This window comes from Ptychodera flava, chromosome 4 (genome assembly GCF_041260155.1).
Source record: "Ptychodera flava strain L36383 chromosome 4, AS_Pfla_20210202, whole genome shotgun sequence".
NCBI classification, from domain to species: domain Eukaryota; kingdom Metazoa; phylum Hemichordata; class Enteropneusta; family Ptychoderidae; genus Ptychodera; species Ptychodera flava.
The window spans coordinates 16,306,794-16,327,845 of NC_091931.1; the positions used below are offsets into that span (position 1 = coordinate 16,306,794).

General features: G+C 37.8%; 1 protein-coding gene across 1 annotated transcript; it reads left to right on the forward strand.

Annotated features, from left to right (window-relative positions):
* The first annotated feature begins 567 nt into the window (after window positions 1–567).
* Window positions 568–11,223, forward strand: LOC139131009 (uncharacterized). The gene is made up of 6 exons (XM_070696907.1): window positions 568–981; window positions 3,606–3,720; window positions 5,514–5,687; window positions 7,375–8,098; window positions 9,967–10,275; window positions 11,086–11,223. Exons 1-6 carry the CDS (start codon window positions 655–657, stop codon window positions 11,105–11,107), a joined length of 1,671 nt encoding a protein of 556 aa, XP_070553008.1. The 5' UTR covers window positions 568–654; the 3' UTR covers window positions 11,108–11,223.
* Window positions 11,224–21,052: the final 9,829 nt, after the last annotated feature.

A 21,052-nucleotide genomic window follows, 5' to 3' on the forward strand; every position in this document is an offset into this window, starting at 1 on the left:
TACTATTCCAATGGCTGGATGAATGAGATCTGTGGGACCTCATTTACATCACAATTTTCACAAAATAAATTTTTCAGTGTTTCAGAATGCTTAAAATATATTTTAACTCATAGAACAAGGTCCATTTTTGAACGAGTTCAATTTTCGAGACCTTATCTGTGTAATACGTTTTTTCTCCAATATAACCCCTTGATATCAAATAGACCTATGGCCCGGACCAAATAAGGCAATATCTACAAACCGGGTTACGAAACCCAAAATGTACATTGGGGATTCTGATACTTTCGTGACGGTATTCTAGTGTTATCTGTGACCTAGTGTCGGATTTAAAAAGTATTCCAAGCGAATCTTTCGTAATTTGCAACCACAGTTTGCAATGCAATAACAGCTGAATGAATGAATGAATGAATGAATGAATGAATGAATGAATGAATGAATGAAACTACAACAACCATCTTTAGCAATAGGAAGCCAATGGTTTAATTACATATGTGTCACGATTTGACTGAGTCAGGTGCGTGTTCTGTATGCAAACTACCTTCTGTTCTCGTGTACGAACCACTTTAGACTGCAGAGAGTTTTCGTCCTTCGTTCGGTACAAGTGGGAGCCATTCTATCGCTGTTCCCAAGTTTCATTCAAAATTGTCAGTCGTCATGATGCGACTAGCGTTCGTCATCTTTGCCCTGCCCATCCTCTCCGCCAATGGTCTGCAGGAAGCCTCGCCGAACACAAATGCGCTGCTCGACAAGATGTCGAATTTCTTCAACGAGGTCAACGCCATTCACATGGTTCTCCAGGGCCTCCGTCACACCGTAGACGCCCGCTACAGCGAGACTATGACCTCGGGGATTCTTCTGAAGATAGACGAACTCCAGCGGGAAATCGACACAGTCGAAAACAGGTTGGATTTGCTCACCAACGTGCCGGATCTGGTCGGCGTGAAGCCACTTTTGCAGCAAATTGTGGAATTTGCACGCAAGGTGAGTTCACTCTCTGACTCTGTTACAAATTTGTACCTTGATGAAAATTGAATGAAAGCATAGATTATTTGAGTGTCATATTTTATTGCGTATTTTCAAACAAAATGCACTTTTTTGCGGCTCCTGCAGCAATTTTAGTAATTTCATACTTGTGAGAAAGTGCCTGTTGAGAATTACAGGTGAATACAAATTTTCTGAAAAGAGGCGACTGGTCATTGCATTAATTTTATTGGAAACCACTCCATGGTGAAGCGAGTATAGTAAGGATTTCAGTTCCTCTTCAAACCAGATACATAAAATAAAAAAAAATGTTGAGTCCAACCTTCACTTCGTCAAAATTCGTTTAGACACCACCCCCACCCCTGGAAATCACTTTAATCGCAGACTTTCCTTGGAAGAAGTGCCTCAAATACCACTTACGGAGGGCTTTACAGTTAGAGTTAGTTTTAGGGTTAGCATTCTTAAAAGTGTTGTATATCCTACCTAAGAAAAAAAATTCTCTTCTTGAAACGGAAAAACTGTCGCACTGGACGTAAACGCACTTTAGGGGAGCGGGGGGAAAATTGCGTCAAGGGCGAAGTTGTTACCTTGTTTCGCTGTCGAAATATGAATATCTGGAGATGATGAAATCATCATCATCAATATTCATGTCCCTCGAATCGCGCACTGCATATTGCCAGGAGGCGGAGACCACAGATAGTAATTAGTATGAATATTAATTAACAGCTTACAGTCCGATGGCTGTCGCCTGCCAAGCAGGCTTCTGCCAATGACAAATTGTAGCTTTCTATTCTAAGGAGGGTTTGTATTAGTAGCGTTAATGATTTTGTTTTATTAAATTCGATTCAAATACGTTATTGTCCACAAATACATGTAGAAATTTGCCTTCAGGCTCATCAAAAACATTAAAGTAGAACAAATGGCGAGAGCATTCTATAAAATGAGACGCTATTATACAGTGAAAAGGTTACAAACACACACATACAACATGGATAAAAATTGAAACTCTTGCATATAGCTAAAAACCGACTGGAAGTTTGAACAAGTACATCGAGTTTGAGTTTAAAATTTAAACTGCTGATGGAAGAAATTATTTATTGAAGATGTTTTTCCAAATTTGCACGAGGGACCCGAAAACGTCTCCCTGACGGGAGCTTCTGGAAGTAACCATGAAGAGGGGTGATCAGAATTATTGACAATGTTGTGCGCTTTCCTTTTCACTGCCAGATGGTAAAGGTTTACAAGAGAATTTTGACGACGGCCAATTTTTTTCGATTTATGCGATCCTCACAATACGAGAAAGCTTACCTCCGTTTCTGACAATCAAATTACCATACCATAAAATGATATTATGTACACCATTTACAAAACATTTTGACTAACATTGAACGATATGAGTTTCTGAGAAGATATAAGGTTTGTTTTAACTTTTTCGCTATATAGTAAGTATTTCCATCAAGAAATGACCTGGGTATTTTAAACACGAAACGACTTCAACAGATTCATTATCAATTGTGACTAAAATCAGGGCAAACTTTGCGACCGTTACAAACTCTTTTGTTTTACCAATATTCATATCTAAAACCCTATCTAAATTTCAAAATAATGAAAATATCCGGCACGAGAATCTTTCTTTTTACATGTAACCCAGCAAGGTCAATGTCATCAGCAAATTTGTAAACAAACAAGACATTGCGGTGTTGCACCTGTGATCTGTGTAAATAGAAAATAAACTAGGTGATAACACGCAGCCTTGTGGAACACCATCATTCAGTATAATTTCATCTGATATGTGGCCATTTACTCACACTCGTTGTGGTCTTTCTCTGAGAAAGTCACCGATCCAAAGAATTATGTGAGCATCAACGTTCATATTGATAATATTTTCAGCATCTTCTGTTTACAGTAGCGTTTCTTTAGTTAATCTCTGTTCACAAAAAAAAATCATAGATAAGATAATAGCTGTAATTGACGAGCAACAAACAGATACTGAATGATCTGTCATTGTTTTTTCATAAGTTGCATTTACAAACTTACAATGTAAATGGTTTTGCTAAAAATCATGGGATGATTATAAGTAACATAACTGCTAGAGTTTCCAAAAAAGTACATCATAGAAGCTGTCCCTGCGTCAAGACGAGACTCATTGCAGAAATTATAGGCTCATCTTACTTAGGTTTTGTATGTAAAGGCTCTTCGAATGATAATATGTTAGAGATCAAAACTGACCGAAGCTGATGTATGTTCACTCTAAGATAATACTCTCGTTATTTAAGGTAGTTCGCGCCTTGACATTGAAAGACTATTTTGTAAACGATTGTCATAATTTTAAACCCTTGCTTTTCGAAATCATGAAGAAAAGATCAGGAGTCACTGTGCAAAATTTGGTACTAGAGAACCAAATATTACCCAATACCTACCGATACTTACAATTCAAAGTGGCCACCATCCCTGTCGATTTTCATAAAACAAGCCGATAAACTTTTACTCCATGAACTTCAAAATGAGCCCTCGCAATATCTCTCCGAGACAAGCGTTCTACCATAAGCAAATGTCTGTGTCTCTGTTATACTCTCTCTCTCTCTCTCTCTCTCTCTCTCTCTCTCTCTCTCTCTCTCCCCCAGGTTTCTACGATTAAAACGAAGGAGAATGCCAAAGTAACTTCGTGGACGCGAAGTAACAACAGAATCCCAGTTGTTCTCAACCAGTTGGAGAGTATCGAATACCAATTGCTCATGGGTGAGTTAAATTACTTGGAAAGCTGTTCCCCGAAAAAAAGTTTTAAAGCTGTAGGATTCCCTTAGAACAACTAAATTCTAATTAGAAATAGTGGAGATCGCTCACTGTTGACTATTAAAGGACAAAGTTATCTAACAATCATCCAACAGGAACATTTCTAGAAATCAAAAGGGCCGCCATTTCGAGCAATTTTTACCGGAAATGGAATTTAAGCACCTGGGAAAAATGATTTTTAGATTAGATCGTATTTTGCTCAGAATAACTTTTTTGCAAATATTCATTCAACTTTAATTTGTTGACCCAAGATTAAAAGATTGTTGGGTTCGCCTTTTAGCTTGTTAAGCAGTCGTAAGTTGAGTGATAAAGAAGTGTTAATTTATGCAAATTATGCAAATTATGCAAATCACCCGATTTCCTGGCTTCTCTTTTCTCCCAATTTCAAGATTTCCAAAGAATTTAACTCCACTCTGGCTGCACGTGGCTGCAAAGTATATATAATCCCTAATTAGGAAAGTTCATTAAATATGCAAATTAGGAATTCGCTAAAGTTAAAATGTTAAATGACTTTCAATAACGTCGTATCATTTTATCTTTAATGTACATAGCAAGTTTCGTAAACGTTGGTCTAGTCAATATAGATCAATATCCCTGATTATGAAAGTTCATTAAATATGCAAATAAGGAATTTGCTGAATTAAAAATGCTTAATGACTTTCGACAATGTTATATCATAGCATCTTTAATTGACATAGCAAGTTTCATCGATTTTGGTCGTGTTAATTCAAATATATATCCCTAATTTTAAAAGTTCATTAAATATGCAAATTAGGACTTGGATGAAGTTAAATTGCTTAACGACTTTCAAGAATTGTGTATCATAGTATCTTCAATATATGTAGCAAGTTTCATCAACTTTGGTCGAGTCAATTTAGATATATATCGCAAATTAGGAAAGTTAATAAAATATGCAAATTAGGAATTGGTTGAAGTAAAAATGCTTGATAACTATCAATAATATTAAATAATAGTATCTTTAATATTCATACCAAGTTTCGTTAAATATGCAAATAAGCAATTATCTTTCATGTTGCCCCTTAATAGTTTTCACAGCTGATATATCTTGATGTGATCAACATTTGTAGCAAATCTCATCAAATTGTGTGCAGTCGTTCTCAATGTATATCCGTTTTTTTCTAAAATCATTAATTATGCAAATGAGCAAAAAGTAGCAAGCCACACCCACCAAAAACTAATCAGTTCTTGCCATTTGCAAACTGAATCTTCGTACCAGATTTGATTCTGATGTGATAGCAGATTTTGAGATATCGAGCCCACAGACAGACAGACAGCCAGGCACACAGAGAGACAAACATCGCTGCGACATTAGCTCACGTGTGTGAACACGTGAGCTAAAAATTAAATAGTCTGGTTTTTTTCTACATATACTCTTGTTTCAAGTGAAATATTAAATTTCAAAAAATACTGTTAAATACAATGTTATCATTAATATCAAAATTGACGTTTGTTAACCGAAATAAACGCCCCTTATCCTTCGAGTAAACTATTGCTACCTCTACTTTTTGAAAGTATATGGTATGAAGGTGTTTCCTTTGCCATCTTAGATGAGAAATATTTCTTTGAAAAAACTGGTGGCAACGTGCACCTCCACCTTAACAATGATGTTTCGGTGTCTGGCTATTCCGTTACTATGGAAATATCGTACTTGCATTTTCAGAGCGTATTCTCATTTATTTTAGTCCTGATAATTATTTGTTATGGTTCTTTTCATTCAGATATGCGCACACTTACGTCAGCGAGGCGATGCATGAAACTGGACGGCAATTTGCAGCGTTTGGAGACCGAAGCAAAGAGACGTTTAGAGACCAACCAAGCCATGCTTCCGTCACCGCCCGCTCCATCACTAAAGGATTTGAAATATCAGCTCGAGAATAGTCAAAACTATGAAGGTTAGTGTTCAAATGAGACCATTGTCTGCTCTATCATACTCCTTATGATGCTCTCTCAGATCTTGTGTAGGTATCTGCGGGAACATGTCCAATGACGCGAGACATAGGTGCATATTTTTCGTAGTCTGTCCCACGTTGATAGCAGCCGACCAAAGTATACTATAGTGTAAAGGCGCACTCTCAATATATTTTCTTTACTACCCGAATTCGTCGATAGATTTTACTGTAACCCTTTCACCACAACTATTTGTCTCGAAACCTGCAAACCCAGGGGACCTGTTTACAGGCGATCGGACATGAACAGGTTAAAGCTATGCTGCTGATATGCGAGTAGATGCTCTAGTTTCCGTGCTACAAGGCACAGCGCTGTACGAGAACTTGCACTATCAAGATGCTATAATGCTATGGCAGGACGGTGTCATTTTGCAAATGGCGCATATCGCCCTCAGGTGTGGCGATACAACGAATGTGGAAGGGTATCTTGAACTGCTATTTGACTACGACCAACCTGTAAATCCAAACGGTAAATTCTGTGAATTTTACAAAATCACCAAAAAACATGTTTCGAAAGCTAACGTACCGATTTTACATAACCTTGACCTTGCAACTTTTTCACCTCAATCTCTCCTTCTCTGTATTTGTTTTACACTTAGCGGCATACCTCATAGACACTTTCATGTTTTTTATATTTTTTCTCCATTATAGAGGTCCCAACCCCCAATAAAGTATATATTTTCTGAAAGCCCTGATATTTTGAAATCCGACCGTGCACAGTACACGGTCATTATGTGTATAATAGTCACGCGACAAGCGTTTTGCTTTTTTATATATATTTGTTTTGACCCGCCTGTTAGATATAAGTTTTACATTCTTATGAATTCAAAACAGGATTATTTGTTAAATCAACTCAGTAGATTCATTTACTTTGCTTTTCACAAAAGAGAAAAACTCTTGAGTGCATAAATAACTTTTTGCTGACATGCCTGTTTTTGCAACCAAGCATGGCGAGTATTGTATGTACTTTGATGTATCTAAGGGCCTATGGCCTTCTATACTGAAATAAACATTACATCAAGCGTTTTGCTGAACGTTCCAAAAATCTGTTTTCTTCCCTCTAGCGAACATGCTGCAGGACTTCCGGTTGGAATCGGTGTATTGAAAAGCCTTCATAATATCCTTCAAATATGTGTCTGAAATTTTCTGTATATGCAGTTTTTTGTTCTGTACTATTGAAGGTGTTAGACAAGGGTGCTTTTCAAGGAATTGTAATTGTCTTGCCATATAATTTGAATGGAGATTCGGAGAAAAAATAGCAGACATTGATTTAAAGGATATTGCTAAGGCTTTTCCATGCATAAATTTCAACCGGAAATCTTGCAGAGTGTTACACTATAGGGAGGAAAAACCGATTTTTGGAAGGTTCAGGAAAACGCTTGTCACGTGACTATTATGCAAATAATGACCGTGTAGTATGCACGGTCGAATTTCCTGATATCAGGGCTTTCAGAAAATATATACTTTATTAGGGTTTGGGACTTCTATAAATGAGAAAAAAAATAAAAATCTGAAAGTGTGTATAAGGTACTGTCGCTACCTTAAAGCTCTCACAAAGAGTAAATAGACTAACCTTCCACTAGTATTCTAAAATTTTGGCTTCATTTCCTCCCCTCCTCCCTCCGTCTCATAGAGCTAATGGATCTACAGATTCCAGAAGAGTTGCTTGATTACGTAAATGATACACAAGGAATACTCGACCAAGTTTTCTGTTATAGATCCGGAAAAGTTCGAAAGAGGACGAGGAGGAATGTCGTGACAGGAGTGCCGGGACATGGAACAAGTCCATTCGGGAAATTTCGCCAACTGATTGGGAGTCTCCGACGAAGGAACGATTGCTCAACTATTGGGCATTCCCTGCAAAGGGCCGTTTGTGAAACATTGGAATCCGGAAACCTCAACGGGGCTGAAGAGAAAGAATTTAAAAGGGTAGTTCAGCAGATACAGAGTGGCAGAACCACTGGCATTGTCGTATCTTCAAAGCGAATGCAAAGCGCGGTGAAAAACTTCCTGAGCAGGTTGAATAAGGAGGAATCTTTTGCTGTCAAGACCAAGGATGACCTTCCCAATCAACTGCACACGATTCGGCGGGGCGATTGTTCAGTGTGGTCGGACCCTATAGATAGGGCCATCTGTGAAACTCGACGCGAGGAAGACTTGGATGCGAACGAGGAGGCTGAACTGAGAGTAGCGGCGAAAAAGATTCAGAGTGGAAGCTCGAGTATTTCAGTTTCGTCGAAGCGACTGGAAGAAGCCGTAAAGACCTTCCTTGACAATTGGGATCACGATATCAAGGTGTCTCTTGAGGATAGACGAGATGTCAGCACTGGCGTTACCCAGGACCGTCTTGTAGGGTGGTAAGCCAAACTTACAACTCCATTAACTGTAGCTGTTTACTTTTTCCATTATTTTTGAAGTGTGTTTGCAATCTGTTTTATTCTCAAAATCATGTCAAAATACCCTGTTTTCAGCTTGTCAGAACAACGTGCATGAGAGCACTGTCCAGTACCTGACCAGAATTTATCCGTTCACAACAACATACAACGGCGAATGTTGAGGTGGTGATTGATAAAAGTTAAAACATGTATGTCTATCGTAATCTACATCGTATAATTTAAATGTTCTAGCTACGATGGTGAGGTACATCGAGTTTTCGTCACGAAATACATTGTTTGTAAACAAGAAACTCGCACAGGCGCAGTTCCGACGACCGTTTCCCTTTAAGGTGGCGGTAAAGGCTAGAGCGTCAGTTATAAACTTCAATAAAACTATTAAAATATAAAAGTAGTCAACATTCTCTGTGGAATAAAAAAAACTATACATTTGGGGTCAAAGGCATTGCAGAGTTATAGCCTGTTGAAACTTCTGAAAAACTGACCAAATAAGAGGAAGTTGGGGAGTCCTTAGTGTATTAACTATGGTAGAGGTCCCCTAGCTTTTAAAAAATGTTTGAAAAAGGAAAGTCATTTTTTTGCTGTTTTTCAGGAAAGTTTGACAAGGCAGTGCTTGCATTCAGAATGCGTGACTGCTATTATAAATGCATTTTTAGATTCTTTGAGTGTCAAAGAGGTGTCAAAAGTGAGATTAACCCCAAAAAACTGCTCTGTGACTTCAAAAGAGGGGTGCAAATAGGGCTTGTTTTCAACATTTTTGACAGAATAACAGTTTTCCTACATAATTTGTTAATCCTACCTTTGAAATGAGATATGGACATGGAATTTTTACAGCCTATTAACAAGGTTACAGACAAGATGACTACGGCACAATTTTCCTGTATTTGAAGTACTTTTTGAAAAATCACATTTTGAAATTTGAACGAATTTTTTAATAATTTTTGATATGTAAACCCATGTAAAATCAAAAAAACAAATTTTATTTACAAATCCTGCCGTACACATCTTACAATTAATAGTGTCAATATATTTATAACTAATTTGGTAGTATTAAGTACTATCCAATTATTATTAAATTCAAATATGTAAAACAATATGAAAATTAAATTTTAATATTTACTGGTGTCATAATTCAAAACCATGGCTGCAAATATACAATTTTTATATTCTCTACAGAAAATATTAAGTAAGGGAATTCTCCTGAAAATTTGAACTTAATGTCTTGATTCTGACACTTGAAACTTGACATTAACTCTGAGAAAAGAATTGGTGCAAAAATAGCCTTTACCGCTAAAAGTCAAAACAATGTATCAAGGCCATCCCAACCACCAATTATAGCATATCGTCGCAACACAAGGGATTGAGATTTATTTGTTCACATCGACTCAAAAGGTTAAACAAAAAAGTTGAGTTTATGAAATGTAGATCGTTCAGGGGCTGTAACGTCTCATCAATGTTGCGGTGCTACGACATCGTTTGCTATGTCTCAAACATTATGATCAAGCAACTAAGTTCTCGCTTAACAGATGCTTTCAGTTCGGCTCGCGTTCTGTTGGTACGGCTGATGTGAGGTTATGAACCACGACAGGGAGAAACTATACGTATTTCCAAAGTAGTTGTATGCACTGTCTGTATCCACTTTATTTTGACTCCGGGGTTGTTTGTAACTTTTGAAAATAAATTTGATTTTATCGAATATAGACTGCCAACTTCATTGTTATCAAATGCATGTAGGAGCAGAGGATATTTATTTTTTTCTTTGACGTAAACACCACCATTGATATCTATAGTAGTACTGGCTGAATTCGACCAAGTTTACTTTTGTCTTGCAGGTACGATGATTTGCGAAACAGGCCAAGGAGAGAGGCTGCCGAGGTGTGCTTTTCACTGTCAGCGTATTTGAAAAACAGCAACCTGTACCAGGTCCCAGACGACGTTTTTGACGACATAGAGGATGCCCTAGGACAACTCGAATCGCCTCCTGTCGTTGTGTTCCCGGTTATTCCAAACAGAGATAATTTCGTTGACGCCAAGCTGCTGCCGTGGACTTTAGGGCGAACAAACAAGGATATACAGGAGTTGAAGTCCACCCTTGCCTCGAACGTGAAGTTCGACCGCAACCTGCTTGCTGAATGTAAATCGTAAGTAAACCATCGACCGATCCGACCGGTCGGAACTTTTGAAATTTCCAACCAAAAATGTTGTCGGTAGAACAGTAAACTTATCGATCACAAAGCCTGGTAAATTTGCAGTTGCAAAATTGAAGTTTAACATACAATTATTCTCGTGATAAATAGTTTCCCTCCTTGCCAACAAGTCGGACAGAACAAATGACTGTATCGTCAACAGTGCAGAATGGTTTCCAGCTTTGTGGTAAAATGTTAATAGCCTCTTGGCAGAACAGATTTTTGGTGACGTTTGATTTTCCCAGTTGTAGTTGACTTATATCAACTGTTTCAGTAACTTTCAAATCCTCTACTATTCTTATTTAAGACATCTTATTTTCTACAAAGGGTAAAAATAAAGAGTCGGCAGATTTGGGAGCTTGGTTCCCAGAAAGGATATTTTACTTCTTAACATACCAACCATAAATTGAACTGGCATTATGTTGGCGCTCACGCAATGATACAACTCAAGTATAAAACCACAAGTTACAGTCATTGTACCAATTGAAGACAACGATGAAAAATGACTGATTTCTGAACTGCCTTATTTTATGTATTTTTATTATTTATTCAAAAGGATTGCCGAAGCATTCTTCTTTTTGCAAGGTGTTGATCAATACAACGGTGACCCTTTCAAAAAGTAAAACTCACATTCAAATGTCGAGCGTTAAAACGACAATTGACTTGCCACATTTTTAGGAAGGATGTTCATATGAAAGCTGTGCCCCGCACACCCCTTTGCATTCGTTTGCATCTCTGTTTCGTACTTTTAACTTTTCATTTCAGGCCCACTGACTGGGAAGACTGAGAGTGTAGAGGGTATGATCGACAAAAGTCGCCACAACCATAGACAGTGCTTCGCTCTGCTCCGCTGTCTATGCCGCAACACAACAGAAAGAATACTCAGTCTTGTGGACAAATAATCATTTTATTTTTTATTCCTTTCTCAATTAAAGTGCACGTGAAATTGAGATCACTAAATCATTTGCGAATTTGTCTGATGTATGAACCAATCAGCTTTAGATGATTAAATCACCTTGGCTAACCCTATATTGGCGTAATCATTTAGCTTTCAGACTTTATGATGCAGTTGACAGCTCAAAGTTTGGTTCTACAAAGTTCTATCAAAGAACTTACACTTACCACTGCAGTATTCGCTGAGCTGAAGACGCAAGACATTGGAAGTTCGCGCCTGAAAATATTTCCGTCATTTCAATGGTTAGGGAAGGGTTAGCGTCAAGGGTTTTGATGCTAGGTTATTTACAAATGGATGTACAAATGATGTACAAATGATGTACAAATGATGTACAAATGATGTACAAATGATGTAGGCAAAAGCAAACATGAGGATGTGTATCCTTTCACACCCTTTCACGTGAATGTTCGTGAGCGAAAGTTTGTGCTTTTCTCGCTCTCTCTACCTCCCTCTCTCCCCCTCCACTGGGCATGCCCTATCAATCAAAAACATAAGATGAAGCATTTATCCACAAGCCCTGAAGGTCCTGGTCGCGCGACCACGAAATGAAATGCAAGCTTGTGCTGCAAGGTTTCATCTCTTCTTGATATGCTAAAGACATTTTGTACGCAGGTGGAGAAAACCTCGCCTGCCATTTTTAAGGATTGTGAGGTTTGAGGTTCGACATTGTGGAAAAGTTAGAAGTTTCAGTTGTTGCTGCGTCGTAACGGTTAACCAGATTAGAAACCGAACATTTTAGAGCGTGTGTAAAGACCTCAAAGTGGTTAATTTTCTCCCAACTTTCGGTATTAAATGGCACCTAATATAGCATCAAAACTGTCCCTGTGATACAAAAGCGTCCATTATGCGGTCGATATTGTCAGACTTGCATTTGACCCCCTATCTTACAGGACATTTAGGATGGGTACCACTTTGAGGTCTTTACCAGCGTACGACACGTGCACTCTTCGCTTCGCGTAACGGGGAAGGAGATGCGCTTGTCAACTTGATAGCATTCACTTATTTTCCCGAGGAATGTTGAAGACCAGGAAAATGAAAATTTAAGTACATTCTTATTAACTGATATTACAAAGTGAAAGTCTGGGATGAAAACGTGTTCCCTTTGGGGTTTGGTATAGACTGGCCCCAGTCGCCTGGCTTTTCTCGTCAGCGGAGATACTAGTAGGGTGGCCAAAGTTAAGCTAAAATGTTGCGACATTATACGCAACTCACGCACACTGAAAGTGAAATTTGATTTTCGTGAAATTTTAAACGCCATTTTTTCTGAAAATAAGTAGCTCAGTTACTGAAAAAATGGATATTTCCAATTAAAATCGATGTATCAGGCAGGTTTCATTAAAAAACTGAAGAAAAAACGATAGAAAAATAGTGTTTTTCCTCTCCAAAAAATGCCACTTTGTACTGACCGGCCACAGCGCTCGAGCGGTCGCCGCTCATGGCACGCACTTCTGAATCCAGTCAATACCTATTTCGCAACGGAACTGCTTTCGGGCCCTGTGCACGCTGTCATAGAACTGTGAAACTTGGCCAGGAAGTGGCAGACCATCCCATTTACATGTAGTGGTGAGTTTTTGTTATATTCTGGGAATTTTAGCCAGCAAACACGAGGTAAAGTGAGTACGGTAAATTCGGTGTAGATCTTTCCCATTTAGATACATATTTTTGCCATAAAACTTGTAGCATGCTCTTTTTAAACATCATTCCAACATTTCTGTGAAATATGACGAAAATCTGTCCACGAGCACAAGTACGAATCATAAAAACAAAATCGTGTTCATTCATAGACCTCAGTACAGTGTGACTCAAGATGGCGGCGGAAGGCAGTCACACTGACACACCATTGACAGCCTGCCTGAGGCTGAAGTTAGGGACAACTATTTCTTACAATTTCATGGCTGAAAATGAACTGCATTAAAAGACAATTGGCAGTTTAAATTGATTTGTTAGAATTGAGTGTTATTAAATAACATTGTGACAAAATTTCATTGTATTGTGAGCTCTAGTTTTTAAGTTATGTGAATTCAAAATTCATAAAACATAAAAATCCATCCATTTTTCGATGGTACGGTGCCGCCGCAATTTTGACTAAGTCAGACAAAATATTTTCAATTTTCAACACTCACAGTTTCAAAATCCAAGACTGTGCATCAGTCAAATCTTGATTTTTCCGTAATATTGGGTAAATCTGTGCACAAGACACATAGTTTAATGATTCCATGTGAAGTAAATAAAAAAATTACGGGTTGCCAAACTTGAAGGAATCGGCATTCATTGAAATAATTTTAAAATTTGCCAAAAATTGTCCGCGAAAAAATGGCATTTTTATCGCTTTAAAAATTCATAACTTTTGATTGGATACAGCTATTTGCATAATTTTTTTTTATTTTTCTTCTTTTACCCCATTCTTGCTAAAAATCCATTTAAACTGTGTGTATAAACAAGAGAAAAAAATGGCTTGGCCACCCTAATACTAGCTGTGGCCCGAGGCGTTCACCCCATGATCTACGCAACAGCCTACCATTAGCGCGAAAGTCTGATGTTTAGTTCTTCAATTTATTGTGTTTTGATACTGATACGCCCACGGACTTCAATTGGAGCAGGCCTAGGTTTAGTACTTTGACTCTGAAAAAGAGGCTCCTCTGTATACAGTCAAAAGACGCGAATGAAAGCTTTTATCAAAGCGAGCTCGATCCGCCAACTGAAATTGAAATTGCCATAAACCGTTAGTAACTCCCGATGTACAAATTGTGCAAAACCAATCGTAGACTGATTTAGTCATCAGCTGGCAGGCGATCCCCGGAATTTCCACAAGGAATACCATTGGATGCCTTGAGCAATATTTCGTCTCCTCCGACAATCTTCTTGGGCTTCTTTGGTCTGTCAGGTGACGAAAGAAAATATCTGCTGCGGTAAATGATGTGATTTTCACGGCAAAGTAAGGCAAAGGAAAATCTTACCAGTGCAGAATATATAATGAAAGACTCTGGTTTCATTACAGTGTAGGTTTGGGACCGCTTTTACAACAGAATAAGGATGTAGGACAGTATTTAGCTGCAAAATAGGGCAGAGGACAATGTTACGAGTGCAGAATATGGTGAATTAATATTTTCGTAACAGAATTGGGTGATGTGCTCTACATCTTATATCCTGCGCTGAAAGTCTTGCCCTTCGCCTAATAACGTATAGAAAATACAATGTTTCACCACAGACTTAATTAGGTTTTCTGTTCGGCCTTCGTTGTCCTTCGCCGTCCTTTTAATTTTTGCTGGAATACAACTAAGCTTCTATGTATAGGATAAAGCCCGAGTACGAGGGCTCTTCTGGTATATAAAGTCCAACCCAACGATAAAATGTCGAGGCCTCGAGTACGAGGGTTTTATCCGACTTAAAAACTATCGCCCCTAACTGATATATTTTCGTTTTCAATGTGTTTACGTCAACCGTCCCCTTTGTCAATGTAACATGTTTAGGATATGAATTAAAACTTTTATTTGTGAAATAGCCTTCCAATGTAATGGAACATCCTATAAATGCCCTAGGGCACATTAGTTTATGTTTGTACCACCGAAGATTTTGTGTTGCAGCTGGTTTCCGCTGAGTTACCAAATTTGATTATTAAAACGTACCAGATGTCTACAGAATATGACATGTTCACTTTTGATTGGACAGTACTTTACTACGGCGCTGTCATTCGTTTCTGGAATTTGGTGACCAAGGCTTTACGAGTAAATAAAACACCCTTAATTGAGCACTGTAATTGGTCAATCAACAGTCTAGATAGTTTTTAAATCATAGAAAAAAAATCTGAGAACAAAACTAGTATTGGGTACTTCGATCGATCTATTTAATACATATCACAACGCTCATAGAGACAGAAGCAATGCATAAATAAAGGAAACCATATTCATTATTAGGAGCTATTTTACATTGAAAATACGGTTAAAGAAGAGCTCCAAAATGAAAACGTTCAAGGTCCGTTGCATATATTAACGATTCCATACAACATTTCACTGCTGCTCTTTAGCCACAGTGGTTTGAACCAATCCCCATTGTTTTCTATGGTCAAGTTGGACTTCTACAGACGAAAATAGGGAGAAAGTGTTAAAATAAACATGACCAGGATGGACAGTACAGAATATCATAAAACTAATTTATACAATAGTTGCTAAACCTGCCCAGTCAAAGATAACTTCAGCACAACACAGATGACCAGATATACAAAACGAAAACGCAGATGGAAGCAATGTACTTCTTTAGCGCCCGTGTTTTATTATACCAGAGCTGATATTGTACCGTTGTTGTATGTCTCTGTATGTTTGTCTGTTCGTAAAGTTCATTTCTAACAATTAATCATTAGACGCGACTTGGCCTGTTGATGTACAAGTAGTGGTACAGAACTCAAAGTAGTTACTTTCTTTCGAAACTGTCGTATGACTGGGGACATCCTCTCTTGAAGGCGTACTCCCACGCCAATTCTGTGCCCCGAATTTTCGCCGCCTATAATATACATTTTTTCACCCGTCAAATGCTGTTGGAAGCCCCGGGTATTGATAATTTACATGAAACTGCTCCATCTATCCATAATCTATGAAATAAGTGCGAGATTTTACCGAATAAAAGGTCTGCTTTGCCTTGCCTCTGCCTTGTCACGAACGATTGGCAGAGTTGTAAATTTTTTTATTACAGCCGTGCAATCATCAAAATAAAATATGTAAAATGGACACGGAGACAGGAAATAACCCATACAAATATCTAGGTTGTGTTTGAAGCGGGATGTCCAGGCGAAAGATGGCAAAGTCACATCAGTTCACGTCTGTAATTTGACCACTTTTGTAACTTTGATATCCACCAAAAAAATCTTCCGAACACAGCGGTGAAACGAAACCGTGATACAGCATCATCTTACACACATCCAGGGACTCCAGTCAGAATGTGCAGAACTCTTCATCTCTTGCCTGAAGGTTGCAATAAATACTTACTGAACAGTTATCGGGAGCAGAGGGCCCAATGAATTTTAAGCCAAGGGAAAATACAGCTTAGGCGGTCACCTGACTCTTTGCATGCATCTTTTATATCCTGGAAATACAAATAAATGTGCACAGCTTGTGTGCCTGATTGACTGACTAATATCAAGAAATGTCATTCGCAGATTTCGGAATGCTCTCTATCTTTGCTAGGTCGCCCTTAAAATAACGTCACCGTACTGTTGCCAATGAAAATGACTCATCTTTGATCTGATATCAATATAATCACGTGATAACAAGAAAATGTCGCAAAAGCTTAAAACTTTAGTCTACTGCTCATGGTCAAAGCATGAACACAATCCAAGGTGGCATGATCAAAGTGCATTGGGGGATTACAAAGCAAATAAAACTGGCAAAAGAGTTTAAGACTGTACGCAAACCAATTTCGAAGAACACGATTGGAACTAATTTGGGATAATTGGATAGTGAAATAATGTCGATTTAATCTGCAAATGTAATCTGATCTGCTTTTCTTTTTAAGTTACACACTTGTTGTTAACAGTAATTTGTAATATTGCAACATTCAGCTATAGGACACCTAAGACTTTTGAGAAATTTGAAAAATATGAAGATCAAATTATCCCAAATTAGTTTTCGAAGAGCACGATGGTAACTTTTAGTATGCCATACACATCTTAAAACCTGTTATTGGAGTTTTTCAACTGTGCTATGAACAAATTGAAAAAGTAACTTGGTGTTATTGCAGATTACAACCAAGGAGAGATTTTCGGAATCTCAAAATCGTGTAATTCTTTGCCAATCTACAGCTTTTGTGCACTCATTTGAAACCAGCTGCCATACTTTTGCAAGACTCAATAATACCCTAATATAAAGAGCGGTCATCACGGAGTATGGCGGCCATTTTGAAGTTTAAATGTCGATAAAGGAAACGAGGGTTATGTTTTTTTACCCGGCATGAATATTTGCAAGATTAACCCATACTTTCCCCCTTCTCATGAAAGAGAACAGTTCAAAGTCTCCCAAAGTCAAATATAAGCAACAGCGCAAAACCTATTTGTGGCTGTAATTACCGTGACTTTACACCAATTTTAAACTTGGCTGACTATCATAACTGATTGCCTTCGCTTTATATTCATAGAAATAACGAGTTAATGTATATCCAATCGCTAAGAACATCATCGGTATGGATTTTAGTGCTGCCAGAAGGTAAACGTCAGACAGTTTGCGATGTACACGTTCTCTTTGCTAGGATTCGTGACACAAGGCAGTATCCAGTGGACCGCACCCTCCTTAGTGTTACGATATTAAACTGTAGTATGTTTGAATTATGCCATTTTACTGTTAACGCAGTGAAAGTAGAAATGTTTTGGAAGTATTTCACTAATTACTGTGATGAATATATGATATCCACTAAAGGTATTTCAAGAGCGCCGAGCCGTTCATTAAAACTCAGATATACCGGTAATAGTGTATAACATTGTGTTTGTTTTCTTCCTTTTCTCTGAAAACCTACCAGCATGCGGACGGCAAACAAAGAATTGTATTTAAAGTGCCTAAACTGGTAAACACGAAACACTGAACTCAGTACCTCATGTGAATTATGTATATACGAGGCTGTATCTCTTGGCATGTTAGCCGATACTTGCATAATCCCTCCTTTCTTCACCTGTCAACTTTTCTCTCTCGTGTTTCGCTTAGGGCCACAGATAACTAAAACAGGGATACGACAAACGAAATTAATTGCGTTTACGGGGTTGTGACTGTGTTCGATTATTATCATCATACCTAAATTAGCAAAACAAGTGCATGGAAAGCGTGCATATGCGTGGTACTTACATTAATCACTCAGAATTTGCTTTGAAATGTTTGCCATTAAAGTAGTACGCAGACAGATTTGAACTTAATCGTCCAACCATCCTCTTTCAAAATCAAGAATAAAAATCAAGGGTCACCGTGCCAAATTTGGTACTCGAGAAACATATTATCCAATATTTACGGATATTTGAAATTCAAAATGGCTTACCTCCCCATTTTATCTCAATGGGGGAAAATGACATTCCCGATTTTCACAAAACTAAGTTGTTGAAACTTTATTTACTTCTTCCCATAAGCTTCAAATGAGCCCCCCCCCCCACCACAAGTGGTAGGCCAAAAAATATTAAAAAGTTTGAGAGTCCGAATATCTGTCTCCCAGGCGCATTCAATATTAAGAATAAAGAAACCTATTCAGTAATTTTTAGTGTTTTTATATAGCAGGAGGGTGGTTCATATCATGATTTTGTCGTCGGATTTTTGCATTTCCAAAGTTTTGTTTGGGCCAAGAGTGTTGTTGAAGTCAAAGGCAGTGAATTTCAATGGCTGTGCGCGTGGTTCAATGATTCACGTTCTTGCAATCCTGTGCCTCTTCTCCGCCTGTACTGTGCAGCACGGCAAATCTACTTATCTGAACCCCTGTAACACACACAGCTCCATTATAGTACAGATATCGCTTCAAGACATGATAGAAAATTGCCGGTAAATATAGGCTAGATAATGCAGTTGGAACTGATTCATTGGTAATGACTGTCCTTCACACGCCTGTAAGGAAAGATCGTCATTGTGGTCTTCAATTTTCTCCCCTAACTACGAAAATAAACCTGTCGTACAGCGTAGTATTAGACATATCTGCCGGACAAAACTCTTTGGATAATAACACAAAGAAGTATGTTCTTCTTGGTTGAACAAAAGTATGCCCACTGTTTATAAGACTTTACAACTGCTGCTGTCGTCAGCTTCAGCTTTGTGATTTCAAGATACTCTGAGGTTTAATGTAAATGTTGACATATTTTATTGCGTTTTCTCATGCCTCGTAATCCCCGAGCATCGCTTTTTAATATCCATTCAGCCGTGCTGAGTTAAGGAATATTTCCTGTAGAAATGTTTCATTACAATGTGACTCATTTTATTTGACCAACTGCCATTCTTAGAGCTTGAAATAGACCTCACTGACGGTGATGACGATGATGGTGTTAGGGACTGGGGTAAAAATTACGGGAGGGGGGAGGGCCGGTGTTGTTTGGGGTGGGTTTCCGCACAAGCATTTTTGAAGGGTCATGAAATGTCACGCGTGCCTTTGGGGAGGGTCATCATTTTTTGCGCAACTATAAGAAGGAAAGATGTGGTCGATAAAGTCCTTCACCAAAAATATAAAATCATATCACATTGGAATCTATTGGGCAAACTATCAACAAGTTTCCCTACAAAACAAGCTATATCTGTACATTCATATATGTTTAATAATTTATGTAAATGTACTTTTCTTGAAGCGGGAGGTAAAAAGTACATGTGTGCACAAGAAATTTGATTATCGGATTCCATCACTATACATGATAGAATATGGGAAAACTACGACCATTTTTTCCACTACAAAACTGACAATATCTCTCCATTTATGTTTGGTAATTGATATAAATCTACTTGGTAAGAATAGGGTGATTACAAGTACATATGGGTATAGGAAGTTTGAATTTGGAATGTCTCTGAAATGTTGATTTACTCTACATTATAGTATATGCGGAAAATATGAATGTTTTTTTTTTCTAATACAAAACTAGCTAAATTTGTGTAATTCTAGGCACTCGATAATTGATATTAATGTACTGAATTAGACTAGGATGGTTACAATTGCATGTGTGTGCAAGAAATATGATTTTCACATTTCACCGAAATGTTGATTTACTATACATAGTAGCCTGTAAGGAAACTAAGAACATATTTCCATTACAAAACTAGCTAAATCTGTGTATTTATAGACACTTGATAATTGATATTGATATACTTGTTAGACTAGGGTGGTTACAAGTTCATGTGTGTGAAAGAAATTTGATTTTGGAATTGCACCAACATGTTGATTCGCTATACATTATAGTATATGAGGAAATTGTAAATATTGTTTTCCAAGTCAAAACTAGCTAAATCTGTGTATTTATGGATGCTTGATTATTGATATAAATGTATCTGATAGGGTGTTTGAAAGAGCAGATGTGCACAACAAATATTATATTGATATTTCACCCAAGTGATTATTTGTAAACTTTAAGGTTAAAAAGTATCCTTTGAAAGTTCAAAGTACAAATGAGAAATTTTATGTCAAGATATTATTAATACGGACTTTGACATGCATTGGGAGGGTCACTTTTTTGCGCGTAAAATATGGGAGAGTCACTGTTTTTCTTGTAAACACTTTTGAAGGGTCACTATTTTTTCATGCAGCGTCAATTTGAACCCCCCTGTCCAGTCCCTTAACGATTATGATTTGAATAGTCTTTGTTCGTCTGTCTCGATTTCAGTTTTTCCACAGTTCTGTTATTCTTGTTTGCAAATTTGACAGATTATTTTAATCTTTAACGCTTTTCTTTGGATTTTGTTTCTCGCCTACAGACGATCGTGTCATAATCTTCCATCGTGTATGGTAACATTTGAAACACTGTAATCGTTCCGATTGGAATATCTACAAAATGCAGCACATGGGAATAATCATGATAAAGCTGCGTAGAAAATAAAAAGATTCAGCAATCGGGATCTGCTAGTCATGGATTCTCTAACAAGCTTTAATAGTTGTGACACATTCTGTTTCCATGGAAACATGTTTCTTTTGACTCGTGGGTATCAGAGCTGTTTACATTTCCGCCGCCGCAACAAGTATTCGCATAAATTACTGGGCAGAGCGAGTTCCAACAGGTCGTTTTCTTGACAGCTTCACTCGACTTTGAATTTCTTTTAAAGGTCTGATTGACGATCTTTAGCAGGGAAG